General features: G+C 48.4%; 2 protein-coding genes across 7 annotated transcripts in view; one reads left to right on the top strand and one right to left on the bottom strand.

Annotated features, from left to right (window-relative positions):
* The window catches only part of EIF2AK1 (eukaryotic translation initiation factor 2 alpha kinase 1), a 33,645-nt gene extending 27,726 nt beyond the window's left edge, over nucleotides 1-5,919 (top strand). For 4 of the 5 annotated variants that reach the window (XM_028088525.2, XM_028088522.2, XM_028088523.2 and 1 more), the window contains 4 exons: nucleotides 16-130; nucleotides 361-443; nucleotides 1,962-2,195; nucleotides 4,728-5,919. In XM_028088525.2, the coding sequence (XP_027944326.1) occupies nucleotides 16-130; nucleotides 361-443; nucleotides 1,962-2,195; nucleotides 4,728-4,865 (570 nt within the window). In that variant the 3' untranslated portion in view covers nucleotides 4,866-5,919. The remainder of the gene's footprint in view (nucleotides 1-15; nucleotides 131-360; nucleotides 444-1,961; nucleotides 2,196-4,727) is intronic. The other variant, XM_028088526.2, reaches the window with a different exon arrangement.
* Nucleotides 5,917-12,075, bottom strand: AIMP2 (aminoacyl tRNA synthetase complex interacting multifunctional protein 2). 2 transcript variants are annotated; one of them, XM_028088527.2, is made up of 4 exons: nucleotides 11,809-12,075; nucleotides 8,846-9,049; nucleotides 6,953-7,184; nucleotides 5,917-6,432 (listed from the first exon to the last, which is right to left on the bottom strand). In XM_028088527.2, the coding sequence occupies exons 1-4, from the start codon at nucleotides 11,941-11,943 to the stop codon at nucleotides 6,044-6,046; spliced, it is 960 nt and encodes a 319-aa protein (XP_027944328.1). In that variant the 5' UTR covers nucleotides 11,944-12,075; the 3' UTR covers nucleotides 5,917-6,043. The 2 variants fall into 2 exon arrangements, with proteins under 2 accessions (XP_027944328.1, XP_027944330.1); XM_028088529.2 differs by having other exon boundaries at nucleotides 11,929-12,075.
* Between the last annotated feature and the right edge of the window lie 2 nt (nucleotides 12,076-12,077).

The following is a 12,077-nucleotide window of genomic DNA, read 5'->3' as shown; positions in this document are numbered from 1 at the left end:
CTTGTTTGTTTACAGCCCAGAAATATTTTTCTTCATGGCTCTGATCAGCAAGTAAAAATAGGAGACTTTGGTCTGGCCTGCACGGATATCATACAGAAGAACACAGACTGGATCGATAGAGACGGGAAGAGTAAGTTTATTCTGGTTCTTTTCTTTTCTTTGCTCTTTTGGCGTTAAGACAAAAACATGATTGAACTTGTCAATATTTAAAGAGACTCATAAAGACTTAATGTAATCGCAAAGGAAAGATAAAGACAAAAAGCAACCATCGTCCCCACAGTACCCTGCTCAGAGCCCGTGTTCTTTCGTGTGGACAGTGGGAACCCTGCAGTGTTTCATATTTGGCTTTTCACATTACAGGGACACGCACACACACGTCCAGAGTGGGTACTTGCCTGTACGCTTCTCCTGAGCAGTTGGAAGGATCCGAGTATGATGCCAAGGTAGTATTTGCTGCTTTTCCCCCCTTTTGCTGGACTTGCTCTGCTGTCCTAAGTAACAAAAAGCATAGTAAATGCAGTGGAAGTTCTCGTGTTCGTGTTTTTGGAGGTAACAGAGTAGGGTCGGTTGTCTGTTACATGAAACTGCCATTAACAGGAAACCTCACTTTTTACCTAAATCTGACTACACCGATTTTCAGGCTATTTTAACACCTATTTTTTTTTTTTTTAAGATTTTATTTATTTGAGAGCGAGCATGAGAGGGGTGAGGGTTAGAGGGAGAAGCAGACTCTCCACCGAGCAGGGAGCCTGATGTGGGACTTGATTTCAGGACTCCAGGATCATGACCTGAGTGGAAGGCAGTCGCTTAACCAGCTGAGCCACCCAGGTGCCCCTACTTTACCACTTCTAAATCCATGGGTGTCCTAAATTATTTTTGAAATGAGCTTTCCTTTTAAAATGTCACAGTTCGGGCGCCTGGGTGGCTCAGTCGTTAAGTGTCTGTCTTCGGCTCAGGTCATGATCCCAGGGTCCTAGGATCGAGTCCCACATCGGGCTCCCTGCTCGGCGGGAAGGCAGCCTGCTTCTCCCTCTCCCACTCCCCCTGTTTGTGTTCCCTCGCTGTGTCTCTCTCTGTCAAATAGTAAAATCTTTGAAAAAATATATAAAGATTTATTTATTAAAAAAAATAAAATGTCACAGTTCACATCAGGAAGCTAGAATTCATAGAAGCCTGTTTCAGCCTGTCTGTCTTCTGTTTTCGTAAACACATGATAACTAATGCTACAAGTAAGTGTGGCACTTGACTCCCTTTGAAGTAGAGTGAAGATACTGAAAAGGTCTTATCCATTTTGTTCCTTGAAGGAATGTTAAACGAAATCCTTTTCTCAAAGTAACAGACTAGTAAATTTTCGTCCTTTTGATGAATCATTCAGCTTTTTAGTGACTGGGTGTGAACTGGCAGAAAGAGACCATGGCTCTTCCTCAAATCCTACCTGGTTAAAGGCCTTCCTTGAAAAACGATTTCAGGAAAAGTAACACAGATTTTATGAAGTTCCTTAAACTTTACCAGAATGCTTCGCTGTGTGTGGAGGCAGAGGGGAGCAGGCTGCAGGGACGCCGACCCCTGTAGCTGGCCCCAGCACGAGTGAGCTCCCGTCTCTCGCTCAGGCTGCTCCACGCCCGGATTTTCAGGGAGTGCTGGGGTCACTGGTATGGTAGTGACTGTGGATGGGGCTGAAGGGTTCTCCCTGCCCCTCACCCGGCTGGCCTTTGTGGCCGTGGATGCCCCTTAGTTTGGAAGAGATGGGGACTGTGACGGTACCAGACAGCTCTCCCTCAGGGCCGTGATTCTAGGTGGCAGAAACTTGCCTCTGCGAGGGGTAAGTTGCCCACTGTGTGCCCTGCATCACAGGGTCTGTAAATTGGCCTGTCTTAGAAATCTTCTTTTGTTTGAGAGGATGGTGATGTTAGTCTCCCTTTGTGTTTCACTACTAAATTACCTCTTTCCTGCTTTTCCAGTCAGATATGTATAGCTTGGGTGTGATCCTGCTAGAGCTCTTTCAGCCGTTTGGAACAGAAATGGAGCGAGTACACGTTTTAACTGGTTTAAGAAGTGGTCAGATACCTGAATCCCTCAGTAAGAGGTGTCCCGTGCAAGCCAAGTATATCCAGCACTTAACTAGAAGGAATGCATCTCAGAGACCCTCTGCTGTTCAGCTGCTGCAGAGTGAACTTTTCCAAAATTCTGGAAATGTATGTACATGCATTTTTTTTCTTTCTTTCGTTCTTTTTTTTTTTTTGTAATCTCTCCACCCAAACTCACGAATCCCAAGATCAAGAGTCACATGCTCCACGGACTGAGCCAGCCAGGAGCCCCAGTTGAGCTTAGAATAAGGTTTATGGAAACCAGATTAAACTAATTCTCAGAGTTCCCAGAAGCACAGTCTTCATAGTCCAAGTAAGCAAGGTGACCACGGCCAGTGTCTAAAAGTTGTAATTATAAAGGCTCTACTTTCTGGCCTCCTCTTGCTAAGTCGAAAGACTAGTTTTCCTTTCTGACTAGGAAATACAACCTTTTATAAAACACTACAACATATCTACTAGTAAAAAGGGGCACATACCAGAGAGTAAAAGACAGCAGGAAATCTTGGGGGGAGCTGGAGTGACGGTGGCAGAGACTGCCTCAGCCCGTCGGCAGTCCTTCAGCATTCAAGTGTGTGATTCTGGTTTTCAGTCCTGTGATGTGGGATGGGCCCCAGGGCAGCACCTTCCTCCCCTCCTTCCAGACCCGTTGTTACCGTGTCAAGTACCACGTCCATTCTACAAGTACTGGAAACACGATTCATCCATTCTGTTCCTCCAGAAACTTTCTGAGATTTAACAAAAGCTTGATTCAAAGATATCTTCACAGATCCCCTAGTGCTCTGCTACCGCAAGTGTAGTCCCCAGACCAGCACCATCAGCATTACCTGGGGGCTTGTGAGAAGTATAGGGTCTTGGGCTCCACTCCAGACATACCAGGTCAGAATCTGCGTTTAACAAGATCCCCAAATTATTTGCCTTCACAGCGTGTGAGCGGCATTGCATTAGATGCGCTGGTCCTTACAGTATAGTCTCCAGGCCAGCAGCATAAAATCCTTGGGAACCTGATGCAATTCTCAGGCCCTCTCGGCTGCTCAGACCTATTAAGGGAGAAGTCTGGGGGTGGGGGAGGGGCTGCAGCCAGCCTGTGTGTAGCAGATACCCGAAGTCGTCGTGATGCACACCGGTCAGTGTGCTATTTGTAGTAACTGTTCCGTTGATTTATTTTCTGTTTAAGGCTTACTAAGTTTCAGGTAAAACAGTGAATTTTACTAGCTTGAATGGTAAACAGGTAGGTATAGTACTTTTCTGAGTCTTTGGAAACAGCAGATGTGGTGATTAAATTTCTCTCTTTTCTACGGAAGGGATTTTCTAACTCCCGGTTAAGTTAGCTATTAGAGACCGTAGTTATTTGGCATTTATGGTATTTCTCTTGTAGAATTTTTTATATAATAGCCTTCACATCCCTACAGAGAGAAAACTTGTGTGGACAGGCAGTCTTTGGTTTGCATGGCCATTCGTACAGGACTGTGAAAATGACTGCTGAGCTCAGACCACGCAAGGGGATCTTAGTAATCCACGGGAAGTTATGATTGTCCTGTGACCTTTACAAATGTTTCTCGAAACATTAAAAACTCTGTCAGTTGCAGAGGTATGTGGAAATGAAGCAAGTTGTAAAACTTTATTTACGTGTTCAAGAGTGGTTTGAACAGTGCTTGCCTGCATCTCACCATAGAACTTAGGATACAGAGTGAGCTTCTTTTCTGTGCGTGGTGAACTGTACATTCCTTTCTAAGTTTGGATCAGTGGCCAAGTATCCTTTGCACTTTTGAAGTTGTGAGAGATCTCCAAGAGTTTTTTTTTTTTTTAATTTTATTATGTTAATCACCATACATCACATTGTTAGTTTTTGATGTAGTGTTCCATGATTCATTGTTTGTGTATAACACCCAGTGCTCCATGCAGTACGTGCCCTCCTTAATACCCATCACTGGGTTAACCTATCCCCCCACCCCCCTCCCCTCTAGAACCCTCAGTTTGTTTTGGGTGTACAGCATGTTTTTTTTTATTGTTAGTCACCATACATCACATCGTTAGTTTTTGATGTAGTGTTCCGTGATTGATTGCATATAACATCCAGTGCTCTATGCAGTACGTGCCCTCCTTAATACCCATCACCAGGCCAACCCATCCCCCCATTCCCTGAGAGTTCTTTCAATGGGAATTTTGCTGGTGTCACTTTCTCTGGGACATCTTCATCCTTTTCCTCATTTCTGCTAAGTTCTCTTTGCCCGGTCCTGGGGCTGCACACCCCTGTGCCTGGCGGCGGCAGGAGCAACACCCAGCGGCCGGCTGTTTCTTCTCTGACACCACGTGGTGCGATTCGATTCGGCTGCCAGCGCCCATACTTTTCATTAGCTTGCTGCATTTCCATCTTTGCTGGCCAGTTCCATGTGTCAGGACACATGGAGGCAACACAACACACACATGGCCTGGTGTGTGCCGTGAGCCAGGTGATGACTGGCCCCTGGTGGTGACAGGCATCATGGGCTGAGGTGCTGACAGTTATTGGAGCCGGGCGACCTGACGCTGGCGCGGCTCCACCAGCTGTGGGCACTGGGATTCAGGCGTATCATGCAAAGGGAGGTTGGCCTGTGTGTTTAAGATGGAAGAGGCCATTTTAATGGCATTTTCTCTTGACAGGTTAATCTCACCCTACAGATGAAAATACTGGAGCAAGAAAAAGAAATCAAAGAACTAAAGAAGCAGCTGAGTCTCCTTTCTCAGGACAAAGGGGCCAAGGATGACATGAAAGATGGGGGTGTTCCTGTCCTGCCTTAATTAGACTCTGTAAATGTGAATGTGGACTTCTAATTCTTGAAATAGTCAACTGGAATGTAAATTTTGTCTTTGTTAGGGTATAGATGGTATAGTTCTATTTAGTGAGCCTGGACAAGACTTGTAAGTTGTAGAAGTTCCCCCAAACTGTTTCCTTAAGGAATTCTTTTATGATCCAGCACTTTGAACTGAAACCTGCTCTAAACTAAAGCTATTTTGGGGCGCCTGGGTGGCTCAGTTGGTTGAGCGACTGCCTTCGGCTCGGGTCATGATCCCAGGGTCCCACATCAGGCTCCCTGCTCGGTGGGGAGCCTGCTTCTCCCTCTACCTCTGTCTGCTGCTCTGCCTACTTGTGCTCTGTTAAATAAATACAAATCTTAAAAAAAAAAAAAATTAAACCTATTTTGCTCTTTTCCTTCTTGTATCCCATAGACTCATAATTTTTACTATCACTGTCCAGTCTGACTTAGACACCATCCTCACTTCTCCCTCCTTGAACTCTGCCCGTTGACCACGTAGCCCCCCCCTAGAATGTTCTACCGCACAGATCCAGGTATGCGCCCCTACCCCGTCACTGCCCAAGCCCAGGCCTGCACGTTCGCTGGACTGTTCCAGTTGTGACAGCTGCATGTTAGTTACCAGAAAGACATCTGATGAGTTCACTCCCTGGCTCAAAAGCTGGCTCTTTGTTGCCCCTGAGATACAACTTCATCTCAGCAGTGCAGCGTACATCATCCAACCTTTCTGTTCTCTTCACCTTCAGCTTGGCATCACGTCAGAATCATGCCCTTTCTAAGCTTTGTGCCTCTTGCCCCCAAATCATCTAAATCATCTCAAAGTAGCTCTGGTGGGACTGTTCGTTTTCGCTCCTGTACTGTTCCCACGGTGTCCCCTTTATTCAGCACTCAACTCCCCACCAACCTACGTTCCTTAAAGGCCCCAATGGGATACGTTCATTTTTGTATCTAAAAAATATGTCTGCCATGTTGCTGGCAGGTGTCCTGGTATACTGCCCACGACGTGGCTGAATTTTAAATAAAGCGAAACCCACAAATTACATGATGCCTTTATTGATTCTAGGCAACTGGCTGAAATAGACTGATTTTAGTACAAGTTCCTTCACCCACAACAGGCATGAAACAGCACTGTTCTCGAAGTCAACCTTTTACAGTTACTGAAATTCACTTGAGGAGCTTGAGGGCCGTGTTGAAGGGGGCCAGGTTCTCGCATGCCCTCATCCACTTCTGCACATTGGCCGGCACGGTCCCACCACAGCCTCCCGCCTGCTGCAGCACCGACCACAGAACCACATCAGCCACGGTGAGTTCATTCCCAACAAGCCAGGGGCTCTTCCCGAGAGCGGAGTTCATGGAGCGGAACACGGCGGCTTTCTCTTTACTGCTTCCCTCTTTGAGCTGAAAGATTGCTATATCCACCCAGCTATCTATGAGGGTTAGAGTTACAGCGTCCTGCTTCTGGCCAAACAGAGAGAACAGGAACCGTGCAATGTTCCCTTCTCCTTCGATGGGACACATTGTTTGGACGCTGAACTTCATCTGAGTCTTCGGCACTGAAAGGCAAGAAGCACACGGTGTATGGTAACGCGAGCGTCCCCGGGAAGAAGGGCTTCAGCGACAAAAGGGAGCAGGGAGTCGCTGATCACCGGGAACTGGTGGCAAGGGAAAGAATTTTCACAAACATCACGTTTTGTCTGTTTCCAAGACATGTATGATTAAGAAAGTTTACACTGGATGTTTACAGAATGCAAACTCTATGTTAAAAAAACCATTTCTGGTATTTGATTAGGACCATTTTCAAGCAAGAAGGGACCTCAGACCATCTTTTCCAACCCCTGTGCTTCAGAATTTGCAGGATGAGGACTGGAAACCAGGAATCCCTCTCTACCCTCACAAGGTTCATCTGTGCTCCTTTTCCAGAATTACCCCACACGCTTCCTAGACTCAGGGAATTTGACCCAACGGCAAGTAGCCAAAGAACGTCAAGGTCCTGGCCCCTTGCTGCCTCTCACTGAAGTCAGGGGGCCCGTCTCATTCCAGAGCCTTTGAGTGCAGCCAGTGCCCTCTGCTTACCATTCTTCCAAATCAGAGTAAAACCCAGCTGATACTCGTGACGGGGCTGTTTTTTAGACTGCTCGCCAAAGCACTTGAGGAGGTGTTCCGGCACACTCTTGACTGCAGAGTGCGTGTGAACGGTGGACAGGACCCTGTAGTGGTCACACAGCAGCCTGTGCAGCACGAGCAGGGACAGGGGAGGGGAGGCCGGGTTCGCGTTGATCACGATGTCTTTCAGTGCCCCGTAATCCTGCGGGGAGAAAACCCAAACAGCGAGTACCGTGAACAGCCACTTGAGTGTGTGAAGTTGTACCTGGAGCTGTTCTTAGGGCCTAACCAGGGTTGCTGAACAGAATCCTCAATGCCCACTATCACCCCACCTCCCAGCTGAGGAAGCTCGTCCTGGAGAGGCAAATAACCTGCCCAAGCTCACTGTGCTCAGGAAGAAGTGCAGCAGGGACGTGAGCTGACTCCCATCCCTTAACCTCTGCACTGCTGGCCCCCGCCAAATAAAAGGTTGACTTAGCTGTGAAGTTAGTAAAACAACACATTAAGAATGACGCTATTTGTTCCTAAGTTATTAAAAAAGAAAACCACACATGCAGTCACTACATCTACCAAATCTTTCCAACACCTGACCACCTGACAGGATAGTTTCTACATCAATTTGTGTGTGAGTTACACACACTGTGGGTCAATGAAGCATCCCCTAAGGACCTTGGCTCAAAATGTCATTGGTGATGGCAAGTGGGCAAAGTCTAAAAAACTAGGTGTTAACTAAAGGACTAAAACATACTGCCCTTGTAGATGCAGACTTTATTTTATACGTTCGCTCTTAATAACGAACTCCTATAATACCATGGAGGCCAAACTCAAATTCCTTGACTTTCTGTACACAGCCCACCACGATCGGACTAGGAGTCTCACCACTCCTGACTAAAGCCCGTCACATCAACCTACGATGAATGCTTTGCAATTCTCTGAACATAGCATCACTCAATGCTGTGCATTATGAGGTATCAAAATTCATTGTAAGCAACATGTGCCCCGGGACACCCTCCCAGCACCTGAGACACTGGCACAGCTGTGCGTGATCACCAACTTGTCAACTAGACTGGCTCCCTGGGGGCCTGGCCGGGTCTCTGCGTCCTCGGTGCAGGCAAATGTACTGGGTGATAAAAGAACCTAAGTGCAGAGGTGCCGAGGTCACCTGGGAGACCCTGCAACCCCGCCTCCACATGTTAGGTCTTCACGGAGGAGCACTTCTACCACCAACTCCAGAGAATTCTTGGGACAAACCCTTTTGTACTCTCAGTAATACCACTTAGAAACAAGACATTCTTTTTTGCATGTCAGACTGTCACCTAAATTAGCTGAAGCCTGCAGACTGATCTTTAAAGCTGGCAGATGAAAAGACTGCAAACCGAATGTAGCGAAAGACACTTGATCCATGAGGCTGTGCCTGGGCGGCCAACGCTCTTGAGATTCAGGCTGCTCTCAGTCAGGATGGACTCGCTGAGCCTGAGAAGCACTGAGCTGACACTAGTCTGTCCCGGCTCGGAAGCTGCTAGAGTGACGCCCATCTCTGGCCTGCATCACACACCGCCTCAAATGGTGGGGAGCTGTAACTCGACCCCTATCCCTGCCTAGGGATCCTCCCAACTCTTCTCCACTCAACTCTTCACCAGGTCTGAGAAGTCGAGCGCCTTTCGAACTTGCTTTGGCTTCACTCATAGCTCATGAATCTATTCTGTGCAAAGGCGCAATCATTTAGGGGAGGAAAAAAGAACATGCTCTTTGTACCACCTCTGAGAACTAGAAAACCAAAGCTTGAATCACAGGAGCATGATTTTCTGGCACTAAAAACAACCTAGCCACTGATGTTCTTTAGCGCGCTCCAGATGAGCTCACCTTTCCGAGCACTGAATTTAAGTCCAATGCACTGGTCGAGAAAGTGGGCTCATCAGCTTGGATTATGTTGGTTACATCCACGTCTGCATCTGGTGTGTGAATCATCTTGGAAAGGCCATCAACTGCAGCCTTCAGTTCATACAGACGTTTTAAAATATCATCTTGGCGGGACTCAAGAGCTTGAAGAGATGGGTCAGACTCTTCCTAAACAAACCAACATTGAAACGTTCATTTCCTCTAACATCACAGCAACGTTTAAATTTGATCACTTCTATTGAATTCCATAAATTCATCAAACCCCCCACCTCTGAAAAGATATTAAAACGAAGCAGCAGAATCATCTTATGGCAGGGACCTTGAGTTGTTTGTAAATACGCTGGAATAGGTATGTGCTGGGAAGCCAGATGTCACACAACACTGCCCTTTCACAGACTCAATTCATCACCAAGTGCAGTCCATTTTCTGGAATCCACTGGCTTCGAAAGCTTGCCTCCACTGTCACTGCCCAAGTTCAAGACACCACTTTTCATCTGGCCCGCTTCCACCGGCCACCCCTCCAATCCACCCCTAAAGCGGCAGCCAGGGAGATTAAAACCAATATGGATCCCATCCCCCACCTCCATGTTAACCTAGCAGGCTCTTCGCCTAAAAGGCAAAGCCCCTAACCTGGCTGGAGAAACAGCCCGTATGACCTGCCCTCTGGCCATGTCCTCTCACAGCGCTGCCCACTAGCTGGCTGTCCTTTGGGTCCTTAAAACACACCATGCCCCCACCTGCCACGGGGCTTTTATTCTGTTCCCTCTGTCTGCAACATTCCTCCCTCTTCTCCTTGAGTTTAATCTGCACTTTCTCACCTCCCCTGGCCTGCTGCTCAGACAGGAGACATGAAGATGACTGACCTGTGGGTGGAGCAAAGAAGCATAAAGACTTCAGTGTGCCAAGGAAATAATTAGGTGCTGACTGGAGTAAGTCTGAACGCAAAATGTGACAGGTAGGGGTACTAGTGTGCAGTATCCTTCTGTTCCTCAGTGATAGTCCTCAAGGAGCATTCTAGTCACTTCTAGCCAGCCTGATTTGTGCCTTGTGTGTGCAAGAGCTTGCTCAGTTCTACAAATGGCAGTAGGGTCCCTGATGTACCCGGGCAAGGAAGTGCCTACTGGATTCCACGCCCGAGTCAACACAGTAAACAATGCCTGAAACAAATGCATTCCTACCGTGGGGCCTGTGACTGGGAGCCCCACACAGCTTGATTTTTACCTGTCTTGATGTGAGAAATGAGGAAATGCTCAAGATCTGCTTTCCCTTGTTTCCCTGCTCAGATTAGATTGTGACTTGGCATATTGTGTTTATCCATTTTATCTTATATGTATTTTAGAAGCAGTTTATTCTTTGTGTTGCTCCTAACTGCCTCTGATATGCTTGCTTTCTAATTATCTATATTGTTATTGTCTGCTAACCAAGTGGGCCTGGGTGTCTTCTAGAAGTTCACAGTTGACAGGCCGAGTTAAGCAGCACACCAAAAAAAAAAAAAAAAAGGTCTCAATTGAGATGTGACATTTCCAACTCTGGGTCTGGGTTTTGTTTTCAGTTCTGTGAGACTGCCCAGTTGAGCGGCACTGGATCATCGTGCTATTTCTGTCTTAGCTCCCTAGTAAGACAACAACTGTATCACTGTTTGCCAACTAACCCAACCACTTGCCTTCCAATCTACGAGGAAGACTTAAGACAAAGTGAAGGAGAGCCGCCTGGGTGGTTCAGCCAGGCCTCCAACTCTTGATCTCAGCTTAAGTGTTGGTCTAGAGTTGTGATTTGAAGCCCTGCATCCAGATCCACACTGGGCCTGGAGTCTACTTAAAACGAAGTGAAGGATAATACCCCAAGGGAAAATGGACTACAAAAGTTACCTGTTCCCTCTTCAGCCAGAACGGACCTAAGGTTGTAAACCCAAGACGTGTATTTGCAGCCAATAAAAATTGGGGCTTGGGGCGCCCGGGGGGCTCAATCGGTTAAGCGTCTGCCTTCAGCTCAGCTTGGGTCATGATCTCAGGGTCCTGGGATCCAGCCCCACGTCGGGTTCCCTGCTCAGCGGGGTGCCTGCTTCTCTCTCTCCTTCTGCCTGTCACTCCCCCTGCTTGTGTTCTAATAAATAGTATCTCTAAAAAAAAAAAAAAAAAGAAAAAAAAAACCCAGACTGACTTGGGCAGACACTTTACAAAAGAAACAAGGCGCTCCACTGATTCATAAGTCTGGAAAACCTGACCTAAAACTACATGAGGCTCCCACAGTCCACCCACCAGCTTTGGGGAGAGCAAAAGCACCAGGAATTCCGTGCCCACGGCTGAGGAGCACACAAACTTGCACACACGCCGCTCTGGGAAGTGGTTTACCTGGTTCAGGTGAAGACGGCAATCCCAACCCCCCAGCCCCCCGTGCACGCCCCAGGCCAGCTCGTGCACGGGAGCGCCCGCTGCAGCACCACTCGCCGCAGCACCTACGCAGACCGGCCCGCAGAGGCGCCGGGAGCCAGGTCAGCGGAAGGCAGCCCGACACAGCGGGACGCAGGACGCAGACTCAGGACACACTGACCGGGGAAGCCGGGCATTCGGGGCGCTGACAACGTCCTGTTACCCTGGGTAGCAGGGGTGACAATGGGGTTCGCTTTAGAGTTCCTCACAATTAGCATTTACGTGCCCCTCACTTTTCTGTGCCTACAATTTGGTAGAAAAGCTTTAGTAGCCATAAGCGGAAACATAAAGATAAAAGAGAAATAGTTCTTTTAATAGACACAGCGCGCACACGGAACTAGCGGGAGCGTGGGGCCGGGTTGCGGCAGCCGGGTCGGACCCCAGGGTTCGAGTCTCCCAACCCCACGGGCCGGGCCACGGCGCCTGCGCACTGGACGGAAGGCAGGCGGGTGGGGGCGAGGCGTGCGGGTGGGGGCGGGGCGGGCCGCGCGCTCCTACCTGCACGTGGCCTGCGTCCGGCGCGGGGCCGCCTGTCCTGCCGTGCACGTTGGGGAGCTGGTACATGCAGGTGGGAAGCTCTACACGGAGAGACGCGCTGCCCCCGTGATAGGGCTTTACCTGGTACATCGGCATCGTGGGAGCCGAAGGATGGAAGGTGGCAGGTGAGGGACACGAACGCTCAGAAACCGTCCGAGACCACAAGAGACTGCGGCCACCTTCTTTCCGATCCGGCTGCGGCCTTTCGGGAAAGCAAAGTCCGTGTGGTC

The sequence above is a fragment of the Eumetopias jubatus genome, unplaced genomic scaffold, assembly GCF_037043125.1.
Source record: "Eumetopias jubatus isolate StellerSeaLion01/CBP00866 unplaced genomic scaffold, mEumJub1_p1.0 scaffold_12, whole genome shotgun sequence".
In the NCBI taxonomy this organism is placed as follows: Eukaryota; Metazoa; Chordata; class Mammalia; order Carnivora; family Otariidae; genus Eumetopias; species Eumetopias jubatus.
This window is presented reverse-complemented; position numbering and strand designations above follow the sequence as displayed.

Excerpts from the sequence above, each read along its gene's own strand:
- AIMP2 (XM_028088527.2), bottom strand. The coding sequence starts at position 11,943 with ATGCCGATGTACCAGGTAAAGCCCTATCACGGGGGCAGCGCGTCTCTC. Across the intron at positions 7,185-8,845 it reads TAAATTCAGTGCTCGGAAAG|GATTACGGGGCACTGAAAGA; the intron begins GTGAGCTCATCT and ends TTCTCCCCGCAG. Across the intron at positions 6,433-6,952 it reads TACTCTGATTTGGAAGAATG|TGCCGAAGACTCAGATGAAG; the intron begins GTAAGCAGAGGG and ends CTTGCCTTTCAG.